The sequence below is a fragment of the Tiliqua scincoides genome, chromosome 10 (assembly GCF_035046505.1).
Source record: "Tiliqua scincoides isolate rTilSci1 chromosome 10, rTilSci1.hap2, whole genome shotgun sequence".
In the NCBI taxonomy this organism is placed as follows: Eukaryota; Metazoa; Chordata; class Lepidosauria; order Squamata; family Scincidae; genus Tiliqua; species Tiliqua scincoides.
The window spans coordinates 7003485-7028254 of NC_089830.1; the positions used below are offsets into that span (position 1 = coordinate 7003485).

General features: G+C 46.7%; 1 protein-coding gene across 2 annotated transcripts; it reads left to right on the forward strand.

The window, feature by feature from the left end:
- Positions 1 to 1474: 1474 nt before the first annotated feature.
- On the forward strand, positions 1475 to 22314 carry LOC136661475 (CYFIP-related Rac1 interactor A-like). 2 transcript variants are annotated; one of them, XM_066638755.1, is made up of 10 exons: positions 1475 to 1544; positions 7909 to 8030; positions 10234 to 10339; positions 11750 to 11886; positions 14438 to 14515; positions 15809 to 15925; positions 16672 to 16751; positions 17486 to 17612; positions 19761 to 19831; positions 22213 to 22314. In XM_066638755.1, exons 1-10 carry the CDS (start codon positions 1475 to 1477, stop codon positions 22274 to 22276), a joined length of 972 nt encoding a protein of 323 aa, XP_066494852.1. In that variant the 3' UTR covers positions 22277 to 22314. The 2 variants fall into 2 exon arrangements, with proteins under 2 accessions (XP_066494852.1, XP_066494851.1); XM_066638754.1 differs by lacking the exon at positions 1475 to 1544 and adding an exon at positions 4492 to 4564.
- Positions 22315 to 24770: the final 2456 nt, after the last annotated feature.

Genomic DNA, 24770 nt, shown 5'->3' on the forward strand with positions numbered 1-24770 from the left:
TGCACCAATTTGAATCTCAGCTGTGGGAGGCCATAATGCGGGAGGGAAAGGAGTACAAAAAAGTCCAAAGCTCAACTGAGCCCATATACCAGACATTTGCAACCACTGTGCCATGGCACACTGGTATGCCACGAATGGTTTGCAGGTGTGCCAGGGGAGTTTGGAGGAGGGTCATTTATTAGTAGGGCCATTGGAGAATGTGAGCACTCTGCTGGCAGTACAGTGTGCCTCGTCAATTATCAAAAGACTGATGGTGTACCTTAACAGTTTTAGTACCTTGTCAGTGTGCCTTGAGATGAAAAAGATTGAAAATCACTGCCATATACAGTACAGAATCCCAACCAGGGTGAGCGGCATTGCAAAGAATGAAAAAGGTGCAGTTGTTTAGGAGCTGGTGCTGCAGAAAGGCCTCACGTGACCCTTCGTGCCTGCTCTCATCTGGGACCTTTAGACAAGGGAACTGCCTTGGGTGATTGGTAGCTGCTCCCAAGACTGGAGGCTGTTCTTTGCTCAATTTCCTTCTCCTCCTCCTCAGAGGAGTCTGCAATGAAATTCCCTTTGCATTTTAGACATTACATGGTGGAAAAGAAGTTGCTGAGATGTTATTATTTTGCTTCTGGGCTGGATGGAAGAGGCAGAGGAGATATTTCTTTATGCAGCATATCATTGACCTGTGGAACTCCTTGCCACATGGTGTGGTGATGGCACCTGGCCTAGATGCCTTTAAAGGGGGATTGGACAGATTGATGGAGGAAAAGTCTATCACAGGTGACAAGCCATGGTGGGTATGTGCAGCCTCCTGGTTCTAGAAGTAGGCTAACTTGGAATGCCAGGTGCAAGGGAGAACAGAATACAGGTGTCTTCTTGTCTTGTGTACTCCTCAAGGCATCTGGTGGGTCACTGTGAGACATGGGAAGCTGGACTAGATGGGCCTTTGGCCTGATCCAGCAAGGCTTTTGTTTTTATGCTCTTGAGCAGAGCCTATATGCTCTTGGAGGCACAAGGAAGATGCTCTCAGGAAGTCAGAAAAGTAAGCACATGTGACTTTCCTCCCAGAGTCCGAAACAGAAAATGCAGAAGTGGTTGTGGGATTTCCACTCACACAAGTGTAATGAGAAGCACAAATAGGTCTGTGTGGCCTGCAGTGGCTTGCTCAACACAGCCCGTTGTCTCTTAGCCTGCTTTTGTGTCCAAGTAAGCCATAAGGACCTCTTGGACGAGGGAAGGCTCTCTGTGAAAGCAGGTAAGTGGGAAGGACTTTGCTTGCCCAGGATGCTGAGAACCAGATGATTCTGGAAGACTAGAGGGGTGGTAAGTGGTCTTTGGGGAGGAGTCGGGTCTACCCTGGGGCAAGAAGGAACCGCCTGGAGAAGATGATTTGGAGGGCCTGGTGCTGAGGGGTGGCTTGGCTCTCTCCATGCCTGGTTGTTCTCTTCCATTCTGTTCTGTTCTCTCTTGCTCAGATCTGCTGGCCATGGGCAACTTGATAAAGGTATTGGGAAAAGATTTAGAAAACTGTCCTCATTTTTTCCTGGATTTTGAAAGTAAGTCCCATGCTCAAATTAGGGTGGGGTGGGGGGAAATTTTCATGACTGCTAGCAGCAGGAGTTGCTGTTCGTCACAAACTTGGGGTGATGGAGAGTGGTCACTATCAACAGAAGACTGAGTTGCGAATCCCATAATAATTTTGTAGGACTTCCCTGGGAAGAGGTGGACAGCGGCAGCTGACACCGAAATAGATGCTTTGGCACTAAGGAGTTTAGCTGTTTTGTCTTCCCTCGAAGAATCCTGAACTTTGAACCACAACTTGACCCTTAAACACATTTTATTATTATTATTATTATTATTATTAGTAGTAGTAGTAGTAGTAGTAGTAGTAGTATTTATGTACTGTTTTTCAACAAAAGTTCACAAAGCGGTTTACAGAGAAAATCAAACAACAAATGGTTCCCCGTCCCAAAAGGACTCACAATCTAAAAAGATGCAAAAGAGCACCAGCAGACAGCCACTAGAAAAGACACTGCTGGGGTGAGGAGGGTCAGTTACTCTCCCCCTGCTAAATTAAAGAGGAGCACCCACTTGAAGAAGTGCCTCTTACTCAGTTAGAGGGTACCATAATGGTAACTGGTTCAGAATAAGTGGTTGGAGTATCAGATAATTTGCCACAGTAGGATTTTTTTATTCACTTAAAAAAAAATCCATTTATATGTATTTTGTTTGTACAGTGGACCCTCCTTGTTCACAGGTTCAGCATCCTCTGATTTCAGTATCCATGGATGCTGAGCCCATGAATGAAAGGCCTCATGATTGAAAGTAGCTTCTGGTGGCATCTGGGAGGTGTTCTGAGGCCGCGTGTAGCTTCCCTATGCCTCAGGAGGCCTCCTGGACATGAATGGAACGTAACCAGACATGTCCATCACTGGACACAGCTGGACATGACTGGTTTGCACTAGCAATTCTGATGGGGTCTGGGAGGTGTTCTAAGGTGCATGTGGCCTCCCCACACCTCAGATACCTTCTAGATGCCACAGAAGTTGCTGTCACAAACCAGAAGTTACTTCCAGTCGTGTCTGGTTGGCTGGGAGGCTGCACGCAACCTCCAGAGGGCCAAGCACAGTCCCCTGGTAAGCTGTTGTGGCATTGCTGGGGGGAGGGGCTAGAATGAATCCCTCATGGATACCAAAGACACTCTGTACAAATTTTTTTTAAAAAAATTTCAAAAATAAGCCATTAAAAAGACACATTTAGATCCTAGGCATGTCTACTCAGAAGTAAGTTCCATTATAGTCAATGGGGCTTACTACTAGGTAAGTGTGGACAGAATTGCAGCCTTGGTTACATTGCAATCAGAACAGTTTTGATTCTGCATGCAATCTGTCTGAATAGTACCCCAACCATTTTTAAAACTAGTATCAGAACAAGAATCAAAATGGGTTTTACAGTACAGATGAATCTGAACCCAAACAAAAGCCCAAGGAAGGGGCTGTAGTTAAGTGGTGGAGCACTTGCTTCACATGCAGATGGGCCAAAGTCCAGTCCCTGGCTGTATCTCCTGGCAGTGCAGGGCAAGACCCCTTATCTGAAATCCAGGAGATCCCCTTTGGCAACTTTCTGTGTTGCAAATTTTAAATTACTCAAATGCTGCTGAAAATTCTATGCTAGAGATTATTAGACCAGAGTTTTTCAACCTTTTACTCCTGATATACTACTTCCAATTATCTTAAGTACCACCAATACCTAAAATTCAAGAGGCTATCAGGGGTAAATAATTTTTTAAAGACTGAATCATATTGAGAAAAATAATATACGAGCTCGTATATTAAGCTCGTATATTTGTGCTTAATGGCTAAGGATGTTGTACATATTGTATTTTTAGAAGTGACAAATATATTATTAATGCGATACTTGAGCCTCCAAGGGCTCCAGGGGAAGAGGTCAGGGTCTGGTTCCTTCAGGGCATTGGTTCAGCAGTAGCCAGTCCCCTACTCCTCCAGGCCTCCACTTATGAGGACGCTGGCCTTGTCCTCTTGGGCATGGCCATCTTGTCAGCCGTGAGATCTTGCGAGACCGCTTGAGATCACACCAGGGCTGGCCTCACGAGACCCCAGGAAGCTAATGGCCCCGCCAGTTTCCCAGTGCGTACCACTTGACACATCACCTCATGTATCACTGGAGATACACAGACCACCAGTTTAAAAACGCTGGAGTAGACACAACACCCTTAGTGAGCTACAGTTCCCAGACTTCCTTAGCTGAGGGAATGACTCTTAGGTCCAATCCCAAAGTTGACTCTCAAATTTAAAAATGGCATAAAACCTCTTGTGTGTCACTCTGTCATGGCCATAAATTGCTGGTGTGCAACCCTTGCAAGGCTGAAATGCTTTAAAATGGAGATCCTCCATAGGAATGTGCTTTGGGATGGTCTCTGCTTGACCACCATCTTATTTATACTGGCTCTAAATGGGGCAATCATAAACTTGCTAGCCATAGGCCCTGTTGAAGGCATAACCCCCCCCCCCCAACTCTCCAAAATCTTGTGGGAGAACAGCAACTCTCTTCCTTCTCTGTCTCTTACCATTGGTCTTTCCCATCAATCAATTCTCATCTCCATTCAGGGGCAGGAAGAGGCAAGATAGACCTCTCCTCACTCCAAAGACCCAACAATGACTCTCCTTGTGTTTTGGTTTTTTTGTTTTCCCTTCCCTGTAGCCTTGTTAATTGGAAATGGAGAAGGAATCTCTAAATGCCACCAAGGTTCTGGGCAAAACTACCTCATCACCAAAAGACATGCAACCAAGCACGTAAACCTCAGCATCCGGTGGTCTGCTATGTTAACCATAGAAATTGGTTACTAAAGACCTCTTCCTGCCCCCCTCTGCCCGGATGGGGCTGCTTTTCACAGTGATGTTTTCCCACGGGCTTCTCCTTCCTTCCCCACCTCACTACCCATCATGCTTTTCTCCCTCTTGTCTCTTCTCTTGCAGGTATCACATGGGGAATCTTCTTAAAGTGTTGACTTATAACGAGCTTGACCAAGGCCCTAATTTTTTCCTTGACTTTGAACGTGAGAAGGGATTTTAATTTTTTTGCCTTTATTTTAACTCATGACTTTTGTTTCATTAATTTACTCATCGTTATTATATGATTTCTTCCATTTCATGTTACCTTGATGGGGGGGGGGAGAAGAAGTAAAGGTAATGGGGAGGGCACATGGGGCTGGGGAACAAGGGGAAAGAGGTAGGAGCAGAGGCAAAGCAAGGCAGGGATAGGTTTGCCAACCCTCCCGTTTGGCATGGAGTTCCCAGCTTCAATCTCCAAGTGACCACTGAGATTTTAACACTCCAGGAATGTCCAAGAATGCATCATGTTGGGGGGGGGGGGCGGAAGCCAGGAATAGTTCAAGGAGAGTTTGCTACACTAGTTATGGACCTTGAGCTGTGTGCACCAGGTGTTTAAGAGGCATGTACCAAACCTTGTGGCAGGAAGGGCATATAGGTGGAAGGAAGGACAGTGATGAACCTTGAGCTGTGTTCACCAGGTGTTTAGGAGGCATGTACCAAGCATTCTGGCAGGAAGGGCATACAGGTGGAAGGAAGGGCAGTGACCAATCAGTTGGTGCAAAGGGAGGGGCTGGTGGAACCCTAGATATTTAATTTAAGGGAGGAGTGATGACTCAGGAAGAAAGAAAGCTCCCACTCAGTTCCAGTGGTGTAGCCAGGGGCAGTGCTGCTTGGCTGATGACTTTATGATGTCACATATGACACCATATCACCACTTCTGGGTTTGGAGGAGGGTGGTGGCAGCTTCACAATGTGCCTGCTGTCCTCCATTCCTTCTCCAGCAGCATTCCAGCTGACATTTGGCTTCTGCTGAGCCATGAACGCAGCATCATGCCTGGAGGTTGCAGTGGCTCAGCAGAACGAGAGTCAGCCAGGAAGCTACTGCTTAGTGGCTCCCCCCTTCAAGTGGTGCCCAGGGCATGTGCCCTACCTGCCATACCTTAGATATGCCACTGCTCTGCTTCCACAAGGGGATCTGTTTGGAACTCTCTTGCAGCCTAATGTCCACATGCCCAACCTGCATCTCACCCAGTGCCAGGGTCCTGATAGCAGCTCCAGTTCCAGGTTTTGTGGGACCTGAGCTGGTACCTCAATAGAGGCATGAACCATCATACACAATGTTCAGATCCTTGGCCAGCCTTCTGCTGCCAGGACTCAGAATTCACAGAACATGTTGCTACACCTTCTCAGAGCTCAGCGTGAATCACCCTCTATGTCACTGGGCTGTGGGAGTGTCCGTTTGACACCCCCCCCCCGCAGCTCAACTGTCATGGGGGGTTCCACTTTTTGTTACAAGAGTCCTGGAGCTCAGGACCATAGATGTGACCTGTTGGGGGAGAGAGACTCAAAAGTGCATAGCTGTAGCTACGCTGGTGTAGTCTAGTGATCAAGCTGAGCAGTGACTCAGGACTTCCTTGGTTTGATTCGTGCCTCTATCATGAACTCAATAGGTGGCCTCATCCAGGTCACGCCCTCCCGACCTCAGCTGCAATTTGGGGGAGCATCATGCAGGGTTCTTATAAAGGTAACCTCAAGAGAATACAGCAAGTTCTCACTTCAGCAGGTTCCTGAAAATGGCAACTTTAAGCAAAACGATTTATAACAAAACCCATTTTATTGTTGGCTAATTGATAGACAAAAACAAGAGTTATGTTCATCCAGCATATTTCTGGTCACAAAAAACATCACCAAGCTTCTAAATAAAGACCCAAAACACTTCTAACATTAAACATTGAAATAGATGTGAGCTTTCTGGGCTGGAGAAAACCCACACAGTCATGGGGAGAATGTGCAGATTCCAAACAGACTCTGGCCCCGACCAGGAATCTATATTTTTCTCATCAACTTTATAAAGTAATGACTTAAAACAAAACAACTTGAAGTGAGGACTTGTTGTACATGTGAAGCACTTTGCACACTTCGGAAGTACTATATAAATGTCAAGCATTATTATTCTAGACAGGTGATCTTTCTATAGCATTTAACTACACACACATAGGAGATGAAACCCTGTTTAGTAGAGGGTGGGCAACTCAGTACCAGTGATGCCATTGGCTTTGGTCCCTGTTCTGTTTACATATGTCTCCCTTTTTTCCCCATCTGTATATTTATTTTCAAACATTTCTCGTGTACAACTGACAGCCTCATGTGTGTGGGCTTGCTAGAGAGAGAGAAGAATGTCACATCCTCCAGGCCCAATCATGAAGCCACCTGAGACAGGTTGGCAGGGGGCACTTCCTCCATCCACCCTCCCACCTCTGCCACTCCCCCTCCTGCTGTGCAGATTTGAGAAGGAAGAGAGGGACAAAGCAGGAGAGGAAGTGGAGGGGAGGAGAAGATGCACCAATCCACCACTTTCCTCTCCTCCACATCTTCTCTTCCACCTCACTCCCCTCTTCCTTTCTGGAATTCAGGGTGCCGACAAAGGGAGGACAATATTTGGCAGACCAAAACTGTTGCCAGGAGGTCTTGGGCCAACCCTGGAATCCTCTGCCTTGCACTTAATAACCCCTGCATGGTTGTCTTCAGGAGCAACCTAGGACAGGAGATCCCAAACTGTGGGTTGCAACCTGCTAGTGGGTTGCAATCCACACAAGGTGGGTCATGGCTTGGGGCTTCCCACCTGACCTTGTTCCCACGTAGCTCCAAATAGGAGCCATTCTGGAAGATGAACAACTTATAGGGAACCTCTAGGGGGCTTCTCTGGGTTATGCCAGGCTGCAGTCCCACTCTATTGGCCTCTGTGGGCCTCAGAATGGTCTGCAGAAGCAAACTGGAAGTGGCTTTACAAAAACTGGAAGTAGCTTCCTGAGGCTTCTGCAGGGCATTCTGAGGCCCATGGAGGCTGATAGAGTGGGTCCACAGCCCAGTGTGACCCAGAGAATCTGGTGTGACCTGGTGTGACCCTGGAGGTTCCCTTGCGCTCCCTCCTGCACCACCAGGAGCATCGCAACCCACCACAGAGTATGAGGTGGGTCATGACATGGAAGAGTTTGGGAACTGCTGACCTAGGAGTTTCCAGGTAGTTACACTGCCTAACCAAAGAGGTGCGCCCCAGGACCCCTGGCAATGGTGCAGAGGATTTGGGGTGGGGGCAGATCTCTTGGATCTCAAGTGGCTGCTTCCCTGGAACACCTGAAAGTATTGGAGGCACCCCCAGGCAATTGCATGGATTGGCTTGTGCCATTGAACGAGTTCCAAGAGTCTGCCCACAAGAGGGACCCTCCTCCTTCCCAAGCAAGTCATTCCAACCGCCCCCCCCCACCCTGCATAGGGATTGGGCTGACAAACCTCATGGGCAAAGCGTGTTCTGAACTCTCGATGTTTTTCTGGGTGGGGTTTGCTGTAGATGCTCAGCCCACAGAAGCCGAGACGGCTGTATGGAACCAGGTGAATGCTGTCCTGGAAGAGGCCCAGACCATCCTGGCAGAGTTGCAGTCTTACACCGGAGCTGGACAAGAGATCAGAGAGGTACACACTGAGCAGTGCCAACAACTCTCCCCTAGTCCATGATATAAGCCAGGGGAGACCAAACTTGCTTAATGCAAGAGACTCACAGCCCAATCCTGAGCCACCCGGAACCGCGGGACCCGGCACACAGGGCTCCCGCCGGATCCCAAGCCCCCCATGCTACTGCGGTAGGCTCTTTGGGAGAAGGGGATGTATGTCCCCTTCCCCCAAGTAAGGGAAGCAGTCCCGTAATGGAACTACTCACTTTAGCGGCGACTGTTTGGCCGCTGCTAAAGTGAAGGCGCTCGTGTAGGGCGAGCAGCCCTCCACGAGTGCCTGGGATCCTGCGGAGCTCGGCTCTGCGGACCCACCTCTCCCCCACCCCTGGCAACGCCCCCGGAAATGCCTCCCCCACGTCCCTGGGAATGCCCCCATTCCCCGTTCCGCAGCCCAGCGGTCACGGAGACTGCCGAGCTGCGGAACCCGGGCGCCTGCCAAGTTGGAGCCCTGCGGAGTTGGAGCCCTTACGGCACGTTTGCAACTGTGGTCCGCGCCGCGGAGGCGTGGTGCGGACCATAGGATTGGGCTCTCATACGATAAGCTTCAGATGTTTGAGTGCTACAATATTTAAGAAGCATTTAAATTCTTAAATATATTTACTTGCCATGTACATTAAACATGTTTTAATCCAGTGGCCTATCCACTTTAATCTGGTGGTAAGGCTTGAAAATTGGTTATTTACCTTTTGTATTAATACTGATGCAAAAAGGAATTCGGCCAACAGACTTCTTAGAGCCACACATTCTATGCCAAAGAGCCACAAGAAGCTTGCGATCTGCAGTTTGGCCACCCTTGAGGATAGATTCTCACAACCAGTTTGACACAATGATGTTACTGCAGGCTAAGGGTTTGTCTGTACTGCACTCCACTGCTGACCTGAGTTTCACGACGGATGGGGCAGAACTGTCCGTGCGTCTGACAGAGGTGGTAGCCGAAGACAGTGGCTTGGCAGGGGGCATTCACCTCCACCTGCCCATCCACCTCAATCACTCCTCCACGTCCCACTTTTTGGATTTAAAAAGAAAGATAGGGATTGAGCCGAAGATATGAGAGGATAGTGGTGAGTAAAGTATCGGTGACATTCTAGCCCAGCAGTCTCTTCCACTTCCTTCTTGAATTCAGGAAGCAGGAACAGTGGTGACTGGTGGTGGCTGGCATACTGCTGGGTAAGGTGGAACAGCATTTGGTGCATTGACGTGGGCATCACCCATGGGCTTGTCCTGTCCCTCTTTGTAGCCAAATGTGGGGGGGGGGGCAGCCAGATGCGAGGAAGGGCATCAGGATGCAGGTCAATTGCACGCCTCCTGAGGCATCTGGTAGGCCATTGTGAGATGCAGGAGATACTAGGTGGGCTTTTGCCATGATCCAGTCAGGCTTTCCTTGAATTATTATGTTTTTCCCTTGAGATGTAGCCTTTCATGGGTTATTGGCACTCTCAGTCAGAGAACTGATCTTTGGATACTGATCTATATAGACCAACTCAAGGAGCATGGAGAGCCAGGAAGTTGTAGTGGTTTAAGAGTTTGACTTACCGTAGACCTGGAAGATCCAGATTCAAGTCCCCACTCAGCCATGAAGCTTCCTGGTTGACCTTGCTATCTCTCAGTCTCGTCAACCTTACAGGGTTGTTGTGAGGATAAAAGGAGGAAAGGAAACATGTACACCACCCTGAGCTCCTTGGAGGAAGGGGCGGTATAGAAATGTGAAAAATAAATGGACAGCTATAGATGCTCAGTTTTTGTTCTGAGCTACCTGGTTGTAGAAAACTGGCAACAAATATTGAATCAATCAAAAAGAAAATAGGGATTCTGGGCATTATATTGGCAGCATCACAGGCTAAATGTAACCCAGCATGCTAAATAGGACAATGCAGTCACAGGGCTTAGGATGGCTACAGTAAGAAATAAAGGGGTGTACAGTTTTGACCCCTGAAGTTGTCAGGCAGCCTAAGATTCACCAGTCCTGCTGGATTCACCAGTCCTGGTATTTTATACTGGGAATCTGACCTTCTGTCCTTGCCTAATTGGGACTGTGTGTTTGAATACTCCTGGACCCTTGGGGAAGGGAATTCCTTGCACATTGACAACTCAAATGTCTCAAATCAAAGGGAATCAAACCCTCAAAGAGAAAGGGTTGAGCACCTTGGTTTCTTTCCTCCCTGCAGGCAATCCAAAACCCCAGTGACTTGCAGTTGCAAGAGAAGGCCTGGAATGCCGTGTGTCCCCTTGTGGCAAAGCTGAAGCGTTTCTATGAGTTTTCTCTTAGACTTGGTAAGTGGATCTGTGTCACCTCTCCTAGCTGGACTAAGCAGTCACCTTTTTAGCAATGGTTCTTCTAGCAAGGGAAGAGCAATTGTCCCTGTTCAGCCCACCAGAGGGTGGCCCCAGCAGCAGTTGGTGGTGTCACCCGTGTAACTTCTTTAATGAACCCTTCCTGAGCAACCTTGGGACCATCTTTTCATTTCTTTTCCTCTACAAACAGTTTTTAATTCATTTGTGGAAAAGCAGCATGGCACATGGTGGGCCCTCCTTAAACATGGGCTCAGCATCTGAGAATGTGAGCATCAGTGGATGATGAGCTGATGTCTCAGAAGGCCTCAGAGGGTCCCCTGGTCATGACCAGAAGCCACTTCTGGTCATGTTCTGGAGCTGTTCGGAGGCTGAGGAAGGCCTATGGACTTTCTCTAGCCTAAGAACACCTCCTGGGTGCAACTGGAAATTGTGGCCACAAACCACACAGTGGCTTCTGCTCATGTCCAGGAGGCCTTCTGGAGAGACTGGGAAGCCAGCACGGCTCCCAGTTGAGTCCTTGTGGCAACCCTGTGGATTTCATTATCTGTGCATTTCAGTTTCCACGGGGGGAGGTTGTGGAACTTTTCCCCTACGGATAGCCCACTGTATTTCTAATAATAACAATACTCTCAATTTGGGTAACAGCAGAGTGCAGGTGAGGTGGGGGAGATAACATGTTGACCCCATTCTCCTGCTCTTCCCTTGATTCTGTGCCCAATGGACATGAGGTGATTTTGCCACATCCAATTCTGTGGGATGGGTCTGCATGTGCTCTGATGTGGCAAAAGAAGATAATATTCACTGCTTCAGCCAAGTGAGTCCCGATCTGATGGAAGTGGAGCTCAACAAATACTCCAGAAGGCAGCACCCCCCCCCCCCCAAAAGAATAAAACAGAGGCTTGAGTTGGTAAGGTGGGCACTGGGGAGGGCTGAAAATCTCACTGATTTATTTGTGTAGGCGTTGTTATTGCCAGCAGGCTATAGAGACAATTCACTTGGTGAAACAGGGCTGGCTTCCCATTATTTAATTATTTGTTTTTCTTTAATTATTTATTTTAATGTGCTTGGTGATGTCACTTCCAGCCATGACATCACTTCTGGTGGGTCCTGGACAGATTGTCATTCTAAAAAGTGGTCCTGGTGCTAAAAGTTTGAGAACCACTGCCTTAACTCAAAATGAACTGTCTCCCACCAGTCCTTTGCCTGAGTCAATCACCTGAATCAGCCTCAAGGATGAGGTGCCTCTGACCAGACCCCTTTTCTCTTCTTGCCTCAAGTTCAGCACCCAGGCAGAAATCCTCAGCCTGCACTTTTAAGGCTATCATGAGTTTGCCCTCCACAAGGAACTGCTATTGAATGTCACATATTTTTGTCTCCTGCATCTCCCAGAGAATGCCTTGCGGAGTCTGCTAGAAGCCCTCACCAGCCCGCCCTACGCGCCAACTCAGCACCTGGAAAGAGAACAAGCCCTTGCCAAGCAGTTTGCAGAAATCTTGCACTTCACCCTCAGCTTTGATGAGCTCAAGGTACCTTTGAGGGGGTGCAGGAGAGCATGCCAATGGCAGTGTTTGAGCTGGAGACTCTATTTGGGGGAAGGTGTGGCTTAGGGCTCATTCAGTCCTTTGCCCCAGTCACCCTAATGGGAATGTTATTTCAGGGAATGTTATTTCAGCCCTGCCATAATGACTTCTAAATCTCAATTATGTGGAACACTGTTGTGTACATGGCACAACAGACCGGGGTGGATCCAAGGGAGAACCAAACTCTTGTGCCCTTTACCCTCTTGTATGCAGATGATGCAGTACTATTATCTCTAACTAAATCTGGACTTCGCTGCATCTTGGCTAAATTTCAGGAGTACTGTACACTAAATGACCTAACAATCAATTCAAACAAAACTCAAATTATGGTGTTTTCCCGCTCTTGGTCCCCTATAACATGGATGATAGGTCCAAATATATATAAGCAAGTCCAGTCTTATAAATATTTGGGTCTTATATTTCATTATAAACTTTCTTGGTCTCTTCATAAGAAAGCTATCACTTCATCTCTTTCTCCCCAACTTAAAGCCATTTTAAAAATTTTTTATAATGAAGGTAACCAGTATGTTCCTGCTGCTATCCAGATCTTTCAGTCCAAAATTCTTTCTCATTTGTTTTATGGTGCCCCAATTTGGATTAAAGCAATTAATAAGGATATTGATCAGATCGCAGCATCTTTTTTTCGTAGAATTCTAGGGATTCCAAATTTAATTCGTGTTTCCACAATTATCCTAGAATTAGGTATCCATCTTCCAACAACTACAGCCTGGTTACTTACTTTTAAATATTGGCTTAAGCTGTTTTTAAATTCTCATTCTGGTTCCTTATTATATGATTTGTTAAGAGATTCTTATTTTTCTTCTTGGTTTCAGTTGATAGAAAATAAACTTGCTTCTCTCGACCTCTCATTAGAATCCCTAGCAGATATGAGTCTTCCAAGAGCATATTCATTGATAAAAGACAAGCTCTTAGCACTTGAATTCAATTATCTAAGTAATAGTCTCAGTTCTGTTTGTTCCCCTCTTTCCCTTGGTTTGGCCCCATCCTTTAATCATGCATCTAATTATTTTTATACATTAACCAATCCGTTACATAGACGAGCCTTTATGTTAGCTCGCCTCAATATTTTCCCGTCGGCAGTTCATTCTGGCCGTTTTTTTAACATTCCACGGGAGAAAAGGCTCTGTCTCTTTTGTCATGAGACTCCTGATTTTTTGTTTCATATACTCTTTCTTTGCCCAGCACACTTTGATATTCGGAATCATTACCTTGATTCTTGGATCCCTTCTGACCTTATCCCCTCTGATATTATTCTCTCCAAGTTTATGAGTGATGTTTGTGATTCCCTAACTGCAGCTGTTGCTGGTTATTTATCCGAGATCCTTAAAGTAACGCTGTTAGAATTTAAATAATTCTAGTATCTTGTTTAAATTGTTGAGTGTTATGCAAATTGTCATGTCAATTGTAAAGTACAATTGTTAATCGTTTGATATGCCAATAAAGGTTTCAGAAAGAAAGAAGAACTCTTGTGCCAGTGGGGAAGGGTGCCCTCTTGGATGGGGAGTGAAGTCAGATACTAAGGGAACACCCTCAGTGGCGAGATCACACCTGATTGGGAGCCCAGGTGTACCTGGCTGGAAGACACAGCTCCAGAGGGCAGTTGGAACAAGAGCCCAGATCTACCAGGTAGGTAGATCTGGGCTCCAATTCTGGACAGGAGCACATGTCTACCCACCCAGCAAACCTTGGCCATAGAGGCCCAAGTTCAACCAGGAACCCAGGTCTACCATGTCTGGAGTTAAGGTAGTGCTCATGGCCTCCCTCCCCAAATACAAACTCTGGATCTGCCCCTGCAACACACACACACAAATACACACACATAAAAGGTGGTTGGCACAGGTGCAGACATACACCATATGGTGTAGACATACACCTGTCTACACCATAGCCTGCCCCTTTCCTCCCAACTCTGAAGAAAAGCCTTCTGCTTCAAATTACATTAGCAAGCTACCTCTGAAAGCAGTGCTGGCCCAAGACCTCAAGGTAGCTGAGGTAATACAGCATGTCCTTGCTTAAGGTCATTTAATTTTAAGTCATTTTGTTACAATGCTGTTGAGAAAAAGAAAAGTTTCCTGGCCAGGGCCACTGTCTGTGTGCAGGTTTTCCCCAGGTCTGTATGGGTTTTCTGTGGCCTGGAAGCCTCACATTTATTTCAGTGTTTACTATTAAAAGTGTTTTGGGTCTTTATTTAGAAGTTTGGTGATGATTTTGTGACCACAAATATGCTGTAGGAACGTAACTCTTACTTTTGTATATCGATTAGCCTTTGGTAAAATTGATTTTGTTATTAGTCTCCTCGACTTTTCTTCTTCTGCTCCATTCTACTCTTCTAATTCGAGTCCGGGGAGCAGGAAGAAGAGACAAGTGCCAATGTGCCAGCCCACCTCCTGTGGGCAACAGCATGATGCACCTTGGTCAGTGCCATGAATGAGAGTGTCCTGCCTCAAAGTCTCCCCTGTCTCCTTGTGCATTTCAGATGACCAACCCTGCCATCCAGAATGACTTTAGCTACTACAGAAGAACTATCAGTCGAAATCGAATCAACAATTTGCAGGTAAGGAGAGGCTTCTGTTCTTCCTGCAGTTCATAACTGGGAGACCCAGATGAATCGAGCATGAACAAAATGTCAGAAATAAAACTGCCCCCCCACCCCAAATTTGGTTGCTTCCACACTCACACTTTTCTCTGGAACAGCCGTCCTTTGGAACAGTCACATTTGATGAAGAATCCAGACAACACCATTGTTTGTCATCTGTATTTTTTTCCTGGGTTTATTCAGACCTGACTTTTCTGTAATGAAAAGCAGTTGCAGCTTCAGTTTATTCAGTCTGGATGGGCTGAACGGCATGGAGGCTTTTCAGGGTTTCTTTGTCTTTAAACACTTCCTCTTTGCAGGTTCATCCCATTTTATTACTTCCATTCATCCTGGCTGGGGAACTGAGCCTTGAACAGCTTCTCTTTGAGTTGCAGTTTCAGTTTCCAGGGGAGGAGGAAAGATTTAGGGCCAAATCCTATCCAATTTTCCAGCACTGGTGCAGCCATGCTAACAGGGCATGTGCTGCATCCTGCTGTAAGGGGGCACTCATGGAGGCATCCCCAAGGTCAGGGGATGTTTGTTCCCATTCCTCAGGACTGCATTGAAGCTGCACCAGCATTGGAAAGTTGGATAGGATTGAGCCCTTAGGCTGCAATCCTATCCATACTTACATGGGAGTAAACCCCACTGACTATAATGTGACTTACTTCTGAGTAGTCACTCATAGGATTGGGCTCTCAATTACTGATATCTTCTCACTAGTTTCATGTTTCCTCTTTTGTTCCTCTAGAGCAGGGGTGTCCAAAGTTTTTGGCAGGAGGGCCACATCATCTCTCTGACATTGCGTTGGGGTTCGGGGGGAAAAAAGAATTAATTTAAATTTAAAATTTGAATACATTTACATAAATTTACATACATATTAGAGATGAACTTATATGAATGAATGAAGGTCTTGCAATAGAGATGGTTCCCTATATAGAATAGGTTCCCTCACCAGAGATGTCAACACGGTTTGTTTTATTGCATTCTACATGAAATTTTGCATCAATTGATGTATAACCTGATGGTATTATTTAAAAATTTTAACCAGTAGTGATGTCACCCCCCGTGCACGTCACCCGGTGTGTCCCACATCCCATGCACCTCCCTTAGCGACACCACTGGTCCTATGCATGATTACTCAGAAGTAAGTACTACTACATTCAATGAGACTTACTCCCAGGATAAGCATGCACAGGATTGCAGCCCAAGTCTCATGTTAACCTCACTATGATAACTGCAAACACGCTTTCCTTTGCTGCCCCACTACAGTTAGATGCTGAGAGTGAGGTGAACAATGAAATGGCCAACCGGATGTCCCTGTTCTATGCAGAGGCCACGCCAATGCTGAAAACCCTAAGCAATGCCACCACAAAGTTCGTTTCAGAGGTGAGTAGATGTCTTCAAGGAACAGAAACAAAGAGAGGTGTTAAGGACACATCCCCACGACAAAGAACCAAGGAATTCTCCTTCGCTCCCAAGAACTACAAATCCCAGAATTTCATTGGTGGGTGGGCAGTTAGACCACGGCTGACATTGGTTTAAATTTGTAATATAGAACCATATCCTAAGGGGAGTGCTGGACCAAGAACTCCTGGAGCCTGAGATAGTGAGCCAAATGCTTCCTCCCCCCCAACCCAGCAGCACATGAGTTGTCACCTCCATCACCCTTCCTGCCACTCCCACACTTTCTGAATTTGTAAAGGAACAGGGAAGTGGAGCAGAAAAGCAAGTGTGCAGGAAACAAGAATGGTGGGCTAGAAGGTTGGAGTCACTCTGGCCTACCATTCTCTTCTTTCTCTTCTTCTCCACAGTTCCACTGTGTTCCCCTCTTCCTTTGCAAATCCAGGGAGCAGGAAGAGAAAGAGTGGTGGAGTGGAGTGGGAAGACTAAGGTGGGCACCCCTGCAAATGAATGAATTGCCACAGTCAGCTCCATAGTCAGGGCAGGCCTGCATAAGACTAGAATCCAAAGACAGAGAGTCTTGTGTTGGCCTAAGGATTTGATCCATATCCTTTCCTTCAGATAGATATTCAGCTTGTTCTCTCTCTCTCTCTCTCTCTCTCTCTCTCTCATTTGAGAGGAAAAATATGGTGATGACAGTGCAACTATGTCTCAATGATGCTTCGTTTCAGAACAAAACTCTCCCAATAGAGGACACTACTGACTGCTTAAGCACCATGGCCTGTGTCTGCCGGGTGATGCTGGAAACCCCGTGAGTTTATTCACTTCATTTATTACATGGGTGTCCCATCTTTGGATCAAATAGGATCACAAGTGCAACATAGTGGGTGGTTAACATTAAAATCCACATAAACAAGACATTGGGGGGTGGGAGGGGGAGAGAGAATGAGCCATGATGAGTCCTCCACAGCTCTTCTAAAATGGAAAGTCTTTGTCCGCCTTCTCCATGTCCCAAGGCAACTTACTTGGTGAACCTATCTTGGGACTGAACCCAGCATCACGTGGGCCACCGTACTGAGACAGCCCAGCAATGAAGCTGGTTGAAGTGGCTGTTTCAAGCAATGGGCTGGACTAGGGGAGACGCCCACCACCTCCCCCAGCCTAATTGCTGCCTCAAACCTGCCCAAAAGTTGTGCATTGCCATCACTGCCCAGAATGGCTCAGATGGCGAGTGGGAGGGGGTACTTACAGGGCATGTTGGAGTACCTACAATACTTACCGGGCACCACCACTACCACCCCCGTAAGCTGTGCTACTGGTTACAAGCACCAGGTTGGAATCCTGAGTGTCCTGAGAGATGGGAAAGTTCAGGCCTGATAGTGACAGAGGTCACCTGGTACAGACTTAGGTCTGGGGAGGTACGCTCTGGTAGAGTCCAGTTTGAGGCAGCAGGGCAGACCAGTGGGAAAGGCTGAAAAAGACATTTGGGGTGTGCGGCAGTTTCAAAGAGGTTCTTTCTCAGCTCTCTTCCCTTGTCTGCAACAGAGAATACCGGAGCCGGTTCACCAACACAGAAACCCTCCTTTTCTGCATGAGGGTAATGGTAGGAGTCATCATTCTTTACGACCATGTCCACCCTGTGGGGGCTTTTGCCAAGACCTCCAAAATTGATGTGAGTGGCACATTTCTCCTCATAGACTTCCTTGCCAAATGACATGTGACATTAACGGCCCAATCAATCCCATCCTGGGCTGATGCACAGGGTGCAAGCCAGGGATTGTGTGTCAGCCAGGGATGGGCCCAGTCAAGAAAGTGATAATGGAAAACACATTTGTGTTGGTTGTGGAAGGCAGGGCCTCCGAGAGGAATTTTATTAGGGGTACAAAATTTCTTTTGGGCGCCTTTGCAAAGGGGGTGTGTGAAACAGAGCAGGGGAGGGTAGTGATGAATGAGCAGAATAGGGGCAGGGAGGGGCAAAGCAGGGGGAGGGGAGGGGAGGGGAGGGTAGAGACAGCTGGAAAAGTCTTTGGAGCCTGGGTCTACCCATCCATGTGGCATCAGTAATGTCCCCAGCATCCCCAGTCATGGTAATGTCCCCAGCATCCCATACGGGCAACAAATCTGAGTAGATAGGAAAATGTCAGATCGCAGGACATTTCCTTTGGCTCCTGGGCCCCCCCTTTTGCCCTTGGCCCAGGTTTACCCCCTTTACCCCCCTCTCCTAGGCCCTGGTGGAAGGGTCCCCAATCAGACCCCTCAGATCTATGCCAACTCTTTTGTTGGCATAGCTCTGATGAGCCTGATGGAGGCAGATCAGGGCCAGACAGGGGTTCGTTATACAGTGGCAGCTATGATCTGCTTCCATCCCAGCCCACCCCCTGTGCTGGCAGAATCCCACCAGTGGCCGGTTTACAGTGGGCTGCTGGTGGTGCACAGTCCTGCACCAGAATAGTGCTCAATAGCGCTCTAATAAAACTGTGGAACTGCTGCTGCTATAGCAGACCACACAGTCTACCGGCATACCACGAGGATAGGATTGGGTTGATAATCTTTCTTTGTTAGATGGGTTTACCTGCCATTCATATTTAATTCCTGCTGCTTCCCAAGTGATACATTGTATCACCTGTACTTTACACCTTCAGAAAAAGCCACATGAAATTATTCACAGGCAGAAGGATTAAACTAAGCACACCTGGTTGCATTTTTTCAATTCTAAACAGCCCAAGACCATCTGATGCCTAAGGTTAGTGGTTCTCAAACTTACCTGGGTCACGACACCCCCACAGCCTCTTCTTCCCAGCTTAGCCAGGTGTCTCCATCTAGGATCTCATGAAATCTTATAAGATCCAAGATGGTGGCATCAAAATCTCATGAGATTTTGTGAGATCCAAGATGGTAGCACCTGGGGGAACAGGTAGAAAAGGCCACCGGGGTCATCTGTGAGTGTGCCACAATGCTTTAAGGCAGTGGTTCCAAAATGTTTTAGCACTGGGACCCACTGTTTGAAATGACACTCTGTTGGGACTCACCTAATGAGACTTTTAAAAAGATATATAGAAAGAAATTATTTATTTACAAGTAATAATAACCCCCAAAAAGATGCTCAAACATTTATCTCCCTATATTTACACATGCTTGCAAACGGCAGGAGTTGCGTTTGTAGCTTCTTTGCAGGGCAGTTAGAAGCTATCTTGCAAACTGCAGAAGCTGAGCTCTTTGAAGGGCAATTAGCAGTTATATGATATTTGAATAGCCTCAGGGCTTGAGGTAATTAGTTATCTGATCTTTCCGGCACTTTCATTGGATGCTTTTTCATTCCATCACTTTCACTGGAGGTATTTTCATTGGAGGCTCTGCTCAGCTACTATGGGATCCACCAAAAATCAGATTGTGAGCCAGCAGTGGGTTCTGACCCACAGTTTGGGAACCACTACTTTAAGGTATTGCGACACACACTTTGGGAACCCCTGCCTTAGAGGGTGCATCAGATGCCACCACCACTCCTTCCCCGCAGTGTGTCAGTCACCACTTCTGCTACTCCTCGTCCTGCACCCTGGATTTGAAAACCAAGAAGGGAACAGAGCAGGAGTGAAGGAGAGGAGAGCAGCAGGCTGTTGATGCAGGCTCACCACTTTCCTCTCTTCCACACTTCTGCTTCATTGTCCTCTTCTTTTTCAAATCCAGGAACCAGAGCAATGGGGGCAAGGAGATACAGATCCCCCTTGCCAGTCCAGTGGCTAATGGTAGCTCCAGCTGTGTTTTCCATAATCTTTTTCCTTTTTGAATTGTGACTAATGACATTTATTTTTATTGCTACTAGATGAAAGGATGTATCAAGGTCTTGAAAGACCAGCCTTCCAATAGCACAGAAGGGCTCCTGAATGCACTGAGGTAAGGTAGTCCCAAGAGGCTTCCCTGAGCCCAAGATGGCAGTCACATCACTCTTGGCAATATAATGGGCCCTCAATATCTGTGGGGGTTACTGCAGATGCCAAAATCCCCCCACAGACACCAAAATTCCCCCCGCAGATACCAAAATCCGCAGATAATTAAATCTGTGGAGGGGGACGGCAGGGCACTGCAATAATTTTCCTGGGGGCTGCTCTCGTGCCTCTCGAGGTCACGTGCGGTCTCCCAGCCTCTTCAGAGGACCCCCCCAGACATGACCTGAAATTGGCGGGGCAGCTTCCCTGCACCTCAAAACACCTCTTGATGTGACCAGAAGTCACCAGCACCAACCAGAATTGGCTTCCAGTCATGTCCATGAGGTCATCTGAGATCCTCAAGTCATGGGCTCTGCATCTGCAGATGCTCAAATCCGCAAATGTTGAGCCCATGGGTAAGGAGGGTTCGCTGTTGTTGCAGTGGCACACGTGGGTATGTTGCCATGAGTTCTGGATGCCCTGGAAGGCTTTTGGCAAGTTGGGCAGGGCACTGCAGGTGGCCTAGCCATGGTATCATTGGGGGTGAGAAGCTGCATGCAGACTTGATCTGATTCTTGAACAGTGTGGAAGAATTTTCAGAAAGTGAAACTGGAAGCATTTCCAGTGGTAGATACTGGGCAGACACTACCTGGAGGTGTTGACTGTGCTAGGTGGCCCTTTGATGTGACCTGGTAGAAGGAATGCCTCTGTGGTTTGCTCTCTCAACAACTCAGTGAGGTAGAGGACAACCATTCCCATTTTACAATGGGGAAACAGCATGGCTGGCTGGTCTTTCCAGACAAGGGTGTCATCGTAGAGGGAAGGGGCTGACATTAGTTCCAAACATCATCCTTCTGAAGCTACTACTTCAGTTGTAGGGAAATCACAGTTTCCTCAGACATAAGAAGAGCCCTGCCTGACCTCACAGTGGCACACCAGATGTCTCAGAGAGCACACAGAACAAGATACCTGCATCCTATTGCCACAGTCTCATATCTGGCATTCAGAGCTGGGAAGGTCAGGGATGGTGTTTAACCCATTTCTGCCCAGCCTACAGGTGTACACATTTGATCCCTGTTACATGTATGCAACATAGGGCTGAAATGGCTTAAAATAATACGGCATTTTAAAATATTATTTCAAAATAATAATATTTAACATAATGTTGCAAGGTTGAAAGAAAGAAACTCAAGAAGACTCGGTACCCAGGAGCAAAAGTTTGCAGGCTGTTTATTTCATTACACACAATGGGTGCTCACGAGACTCTTGTCCAAAGCAAATGAGCACAATTACTAATAGTGATTTCAACTTTTATACTTTTTCAGCCTCTTTGTCTAAAAATCTAGACATCCGATTTGTTACAATTTGCATCAGAGGTGGGCAAGAGGTGGGCAAATACCTAATAGGTTACAATTTACATAAAAGGTGGGAAATAGGTGGGATTTACTCTTAAAACATATAAAATTACAAAATTTCCAAAATCGGCAGAGAGCAGTATAACACAAAATACTGAAAGACAGTTGTGGAGACCGACACGACTTCGTAAGTGATAAGATGTTTCTTTGGCAGGACTTGAGGCCCATTTCTTGGCAGGACTTCAGGCCCATCTCGTTAGTGCAGCCTGATACAGTTGCCTGGTCTGTTATCTTTTGCCTTTCACACCTGTTGCTTTAACATAAACACTGTGGGGCCCAGTTTGCAAAGCCAAGGTTTTCTGTAACACAGCAAAGTAGCTTTCTGGTTCCTTTTAGAGCAGCTTAGAGCAGTTCCTTTTATGATTCTTTGCTTTTGTGACTACTGTGGCCTTTACATATGGGTTACAATTGGGGGAGAAGGGCTACTGTGTGTTAATAATATGGTATTTTAAAAAATTAAAATGTAAGCTGTATTTGAATAAAAACACCACATTTTGCACTTTAACTCAACAAATAAAAAAAAACTGTACCATTTTCAAACACCCTATCTATAGTACAGGTAAGACTTCAACTCAGGGCTTCCTTTCTCCAAATAAGTTGGAAGTAGGAAATAGAGGATGGCTACTATGGAGGGAATTTGGACCTAAGGCTGCACTTCACTCACCCAAGTACAGCTCCCTCCTTCTACCTTGGATATCCAGGCCTACCCACTATACTCTGGTCATTTGTCGCCCCTCCTTCCTCTCTTTCAGTGTAATTCCTGTTCAAAAATGCCCCACTTGCACCTTTGGTCACAAAGCCATAGTGCTGTCTTATTCATTCATGTGGGCAGGAGCTTTACTTTCATTTCCACAGCAGCCCACACAATGCAGCTGTCATCTCTGTGATGGTGATTGGTGCTTATCCCTCCACCCCATGCTCTGCTTCTTCCTAGGTACACCACGCGACACCTCAATGACGACACCACATCCAAGCAGATCCGGGCTCTGCTGCAGTGAGCTCTTCCCTTGATCAAGGTGGGGGGACCATAAATCAGAGATCCAGTAGGAAATCTACTCCATGGAACCTTCTGCAGAAGTTTTAATGTTGACATACTGCTATAAATAACCATTGGCCATCCTATTCGTCATTTTGTAAAAACATTAAGAAGAAGAAGAAAAAGAAGAAGAAGAAGAAGAAGGGGGGAGATTTTAAATATATAAATATATATATAAATATATATATATATACACACACACACATATATAAAATTACAACAGCAAATTCAACCAATTCAATGCCATCTCCTGAGATGCTCAGCTTTCACGTCTATTGTGAAATGCTCAGCTACTTCATCTCCTGAGATGCTCAGCTTTCAAGTCTGGCAGAAATATGACTCCTATGTCCTGTGCAACAGTCCTCCCAGGGTTTCCGTTTCTGATCCCATCCATGTACGTGTGACATGTCCAGTTTTCAACCCTTACTAGCTGCCAGAGGCTGAGCGAGCTTCGGGAACAGTGAAGGGTTTGGCCCAAGCTGAGAAGAGGTCAGTCCTTTCTAGAAGACAGGTGAACAATCATCTTGGAGATAAGTAACAGAACTGTTCCAAAACTATCAGGGTGGGGGGAGGGAGGCTTAGTGAGGAAGATGGAGAGGGGTTCTCCGGTCTTGAGATGTAAATAATGTGTCTGTTGATTGGGGATGACGAGGATGATTGATGAATGATGATAATGGATATCATTGTTAAAAAAACTTCCGACACGGATTCCATTAAAAATGGTTCAGTCACACCTTTTAGATTTTTAATATAAACAATTAAAATCCACTCACCTGTTATTTTGTACATTTTTGTGTCAAATAAAATGAGAAAGAAAAATCAATCAATTATGAGAGGCTGGCCCAAGTTTGTCTATTTTACTGCCTTGACACTCACCACAGGCTCAGATGGATTCCTTTTTTATCATCTCCCATGTCCCAAACTTGGCTCAAACTATCATGATCAAAATAGTGACCCATAGTGAGCAATAGTGATCAAATAGTGAGATTATGCTGTACTCAAAATGTTTTATGGGCAACCATAAAGTGGATAGCAAGCGATTCGTCTGCATTCAGGCACTCAGAAAAAGATCACAAAAGAAAAATTGCAAGTCGGGTGCAAATTGGTTGTGTGAACCAGCCTGCAAGCCTGGGTACGAAAGTCACAATATTTTCTCTAACCTGAGAGGGCAATAAATAAAAATAAAAAGGGGAGTGATGGGAGAGTTGGAATCAAATCAAAATATCATCGGCTCATTATGCCCGGAGGTCCTCTGTCCTCCCCACTGCGGATCTCAATCTGGAATCTGCAGGGGGTCTGCGAATCCATCCCCCTTGGATACTGAGGGCCAACCTGTAAGTCCAAAGAGACTTTTAGCCCAATCCTATCTGGGCGTAATTGTCATTCCAGCAGTAAAAAGATGCCAGGCACAGTGACAGCATATGGAACAGGGCCACCAGCATGAATGGCCGGTGACTGTGGACACTCACATGCTGCTGGAGTGCCCAGCCACTGCCAGTGTCTGTAAGCTGGCAACAGCAAGGGGCCATGGGTGGGAAGGGGGAGGATCAGAGGAGGGAGCAAGGCAGGCTGGAGGTGTATCAGGGGTCTATCGAGGGAGGGCAGGGGGCAGATATCGGCAGCAGCAGTGGCACCAGTATCCAACTCCTTCCAGGCCTCAACCCTTGGGTCCACTTAGCCAAAGGACTGGCACAGATCTGGGTAGGCCCGCTAGGGACAATTGCACAGCAGAGCGGGTAAGTAAAAACTTTTACTTACATTATGTTGCATCATGGTCCCTGGCAGGCCCATAACATGCAGCGAAGCCCATGCTGGTGCTGCTGCACACCAGACACTGGCCAAGGATAGGATTGGGCCATTACTCCTAGAAAAGCATGCATAAAATGGCAGTGTAAGCCTTAATATTTAAGTAGTGAGGACTGTATTGTGTGGGCAAAAAGTCTTTTTTAAAATCAAAGAGATATTGTAAAAGCTGGACATGTTTTGATGGCGGCTTTCTCTGCAATGTCTGCAATTTAATAAACCATATTCGTGTTCTTCATAATCTTCACAGCAGGGTGACCATAGACCAGCTTGTGACTCTGATTTAAAATAGTTGTATGTCATTATCTTGCCATTCCCTGCTGCAGTGGGTTCCAATAACACCCCCAGCTTCCAGGGAAATACAGGCACTATCTGTTATCCACAGAGTGGCATTCTGACGACAGCATGTCATCACCATGACATCAGCACATCGTCTATGTGTCATCACTGTGAAGCTGATGCATCAGCCTTGTGGCATCTGTGTACCAAACACGCAATGCCCAAGAAGCCAATCTGTGCAGCCAATCAACCCTAACATTGGCAGCCAGAGAAGCGCCACCCTGGTGAACTGCACAGGGCAGGGGGCAGGGTCAATGTGAGGCCAATGTTGGGGGGGACATCCCCCAGCCAGTTACTAAGAGCGAATAACATGG

Coding starts and splice junctions, on each gene's coding strand:
- LOC136661475 (XM_066638754.1), top strand. CDS start 4,492: ATGGGGAATCTTCTTAAAGTGTTGACTTATAACGAGCTTGACCAAGGC. Junction 8,031..10,233: donor CTGGACAAGAGATCAGAGAG/GTACACACTGAG, acceptor TCCTCCCTGCAG/GCAATCCAAAACCCCAGTGA. Junction 16,752..17,485: donor CGGGTGATGCTGGAAACCCC/GTGAGTTTATTC, acceptor TGTCTGCAACAG/AGAATACCGGAGCCGGTTCA.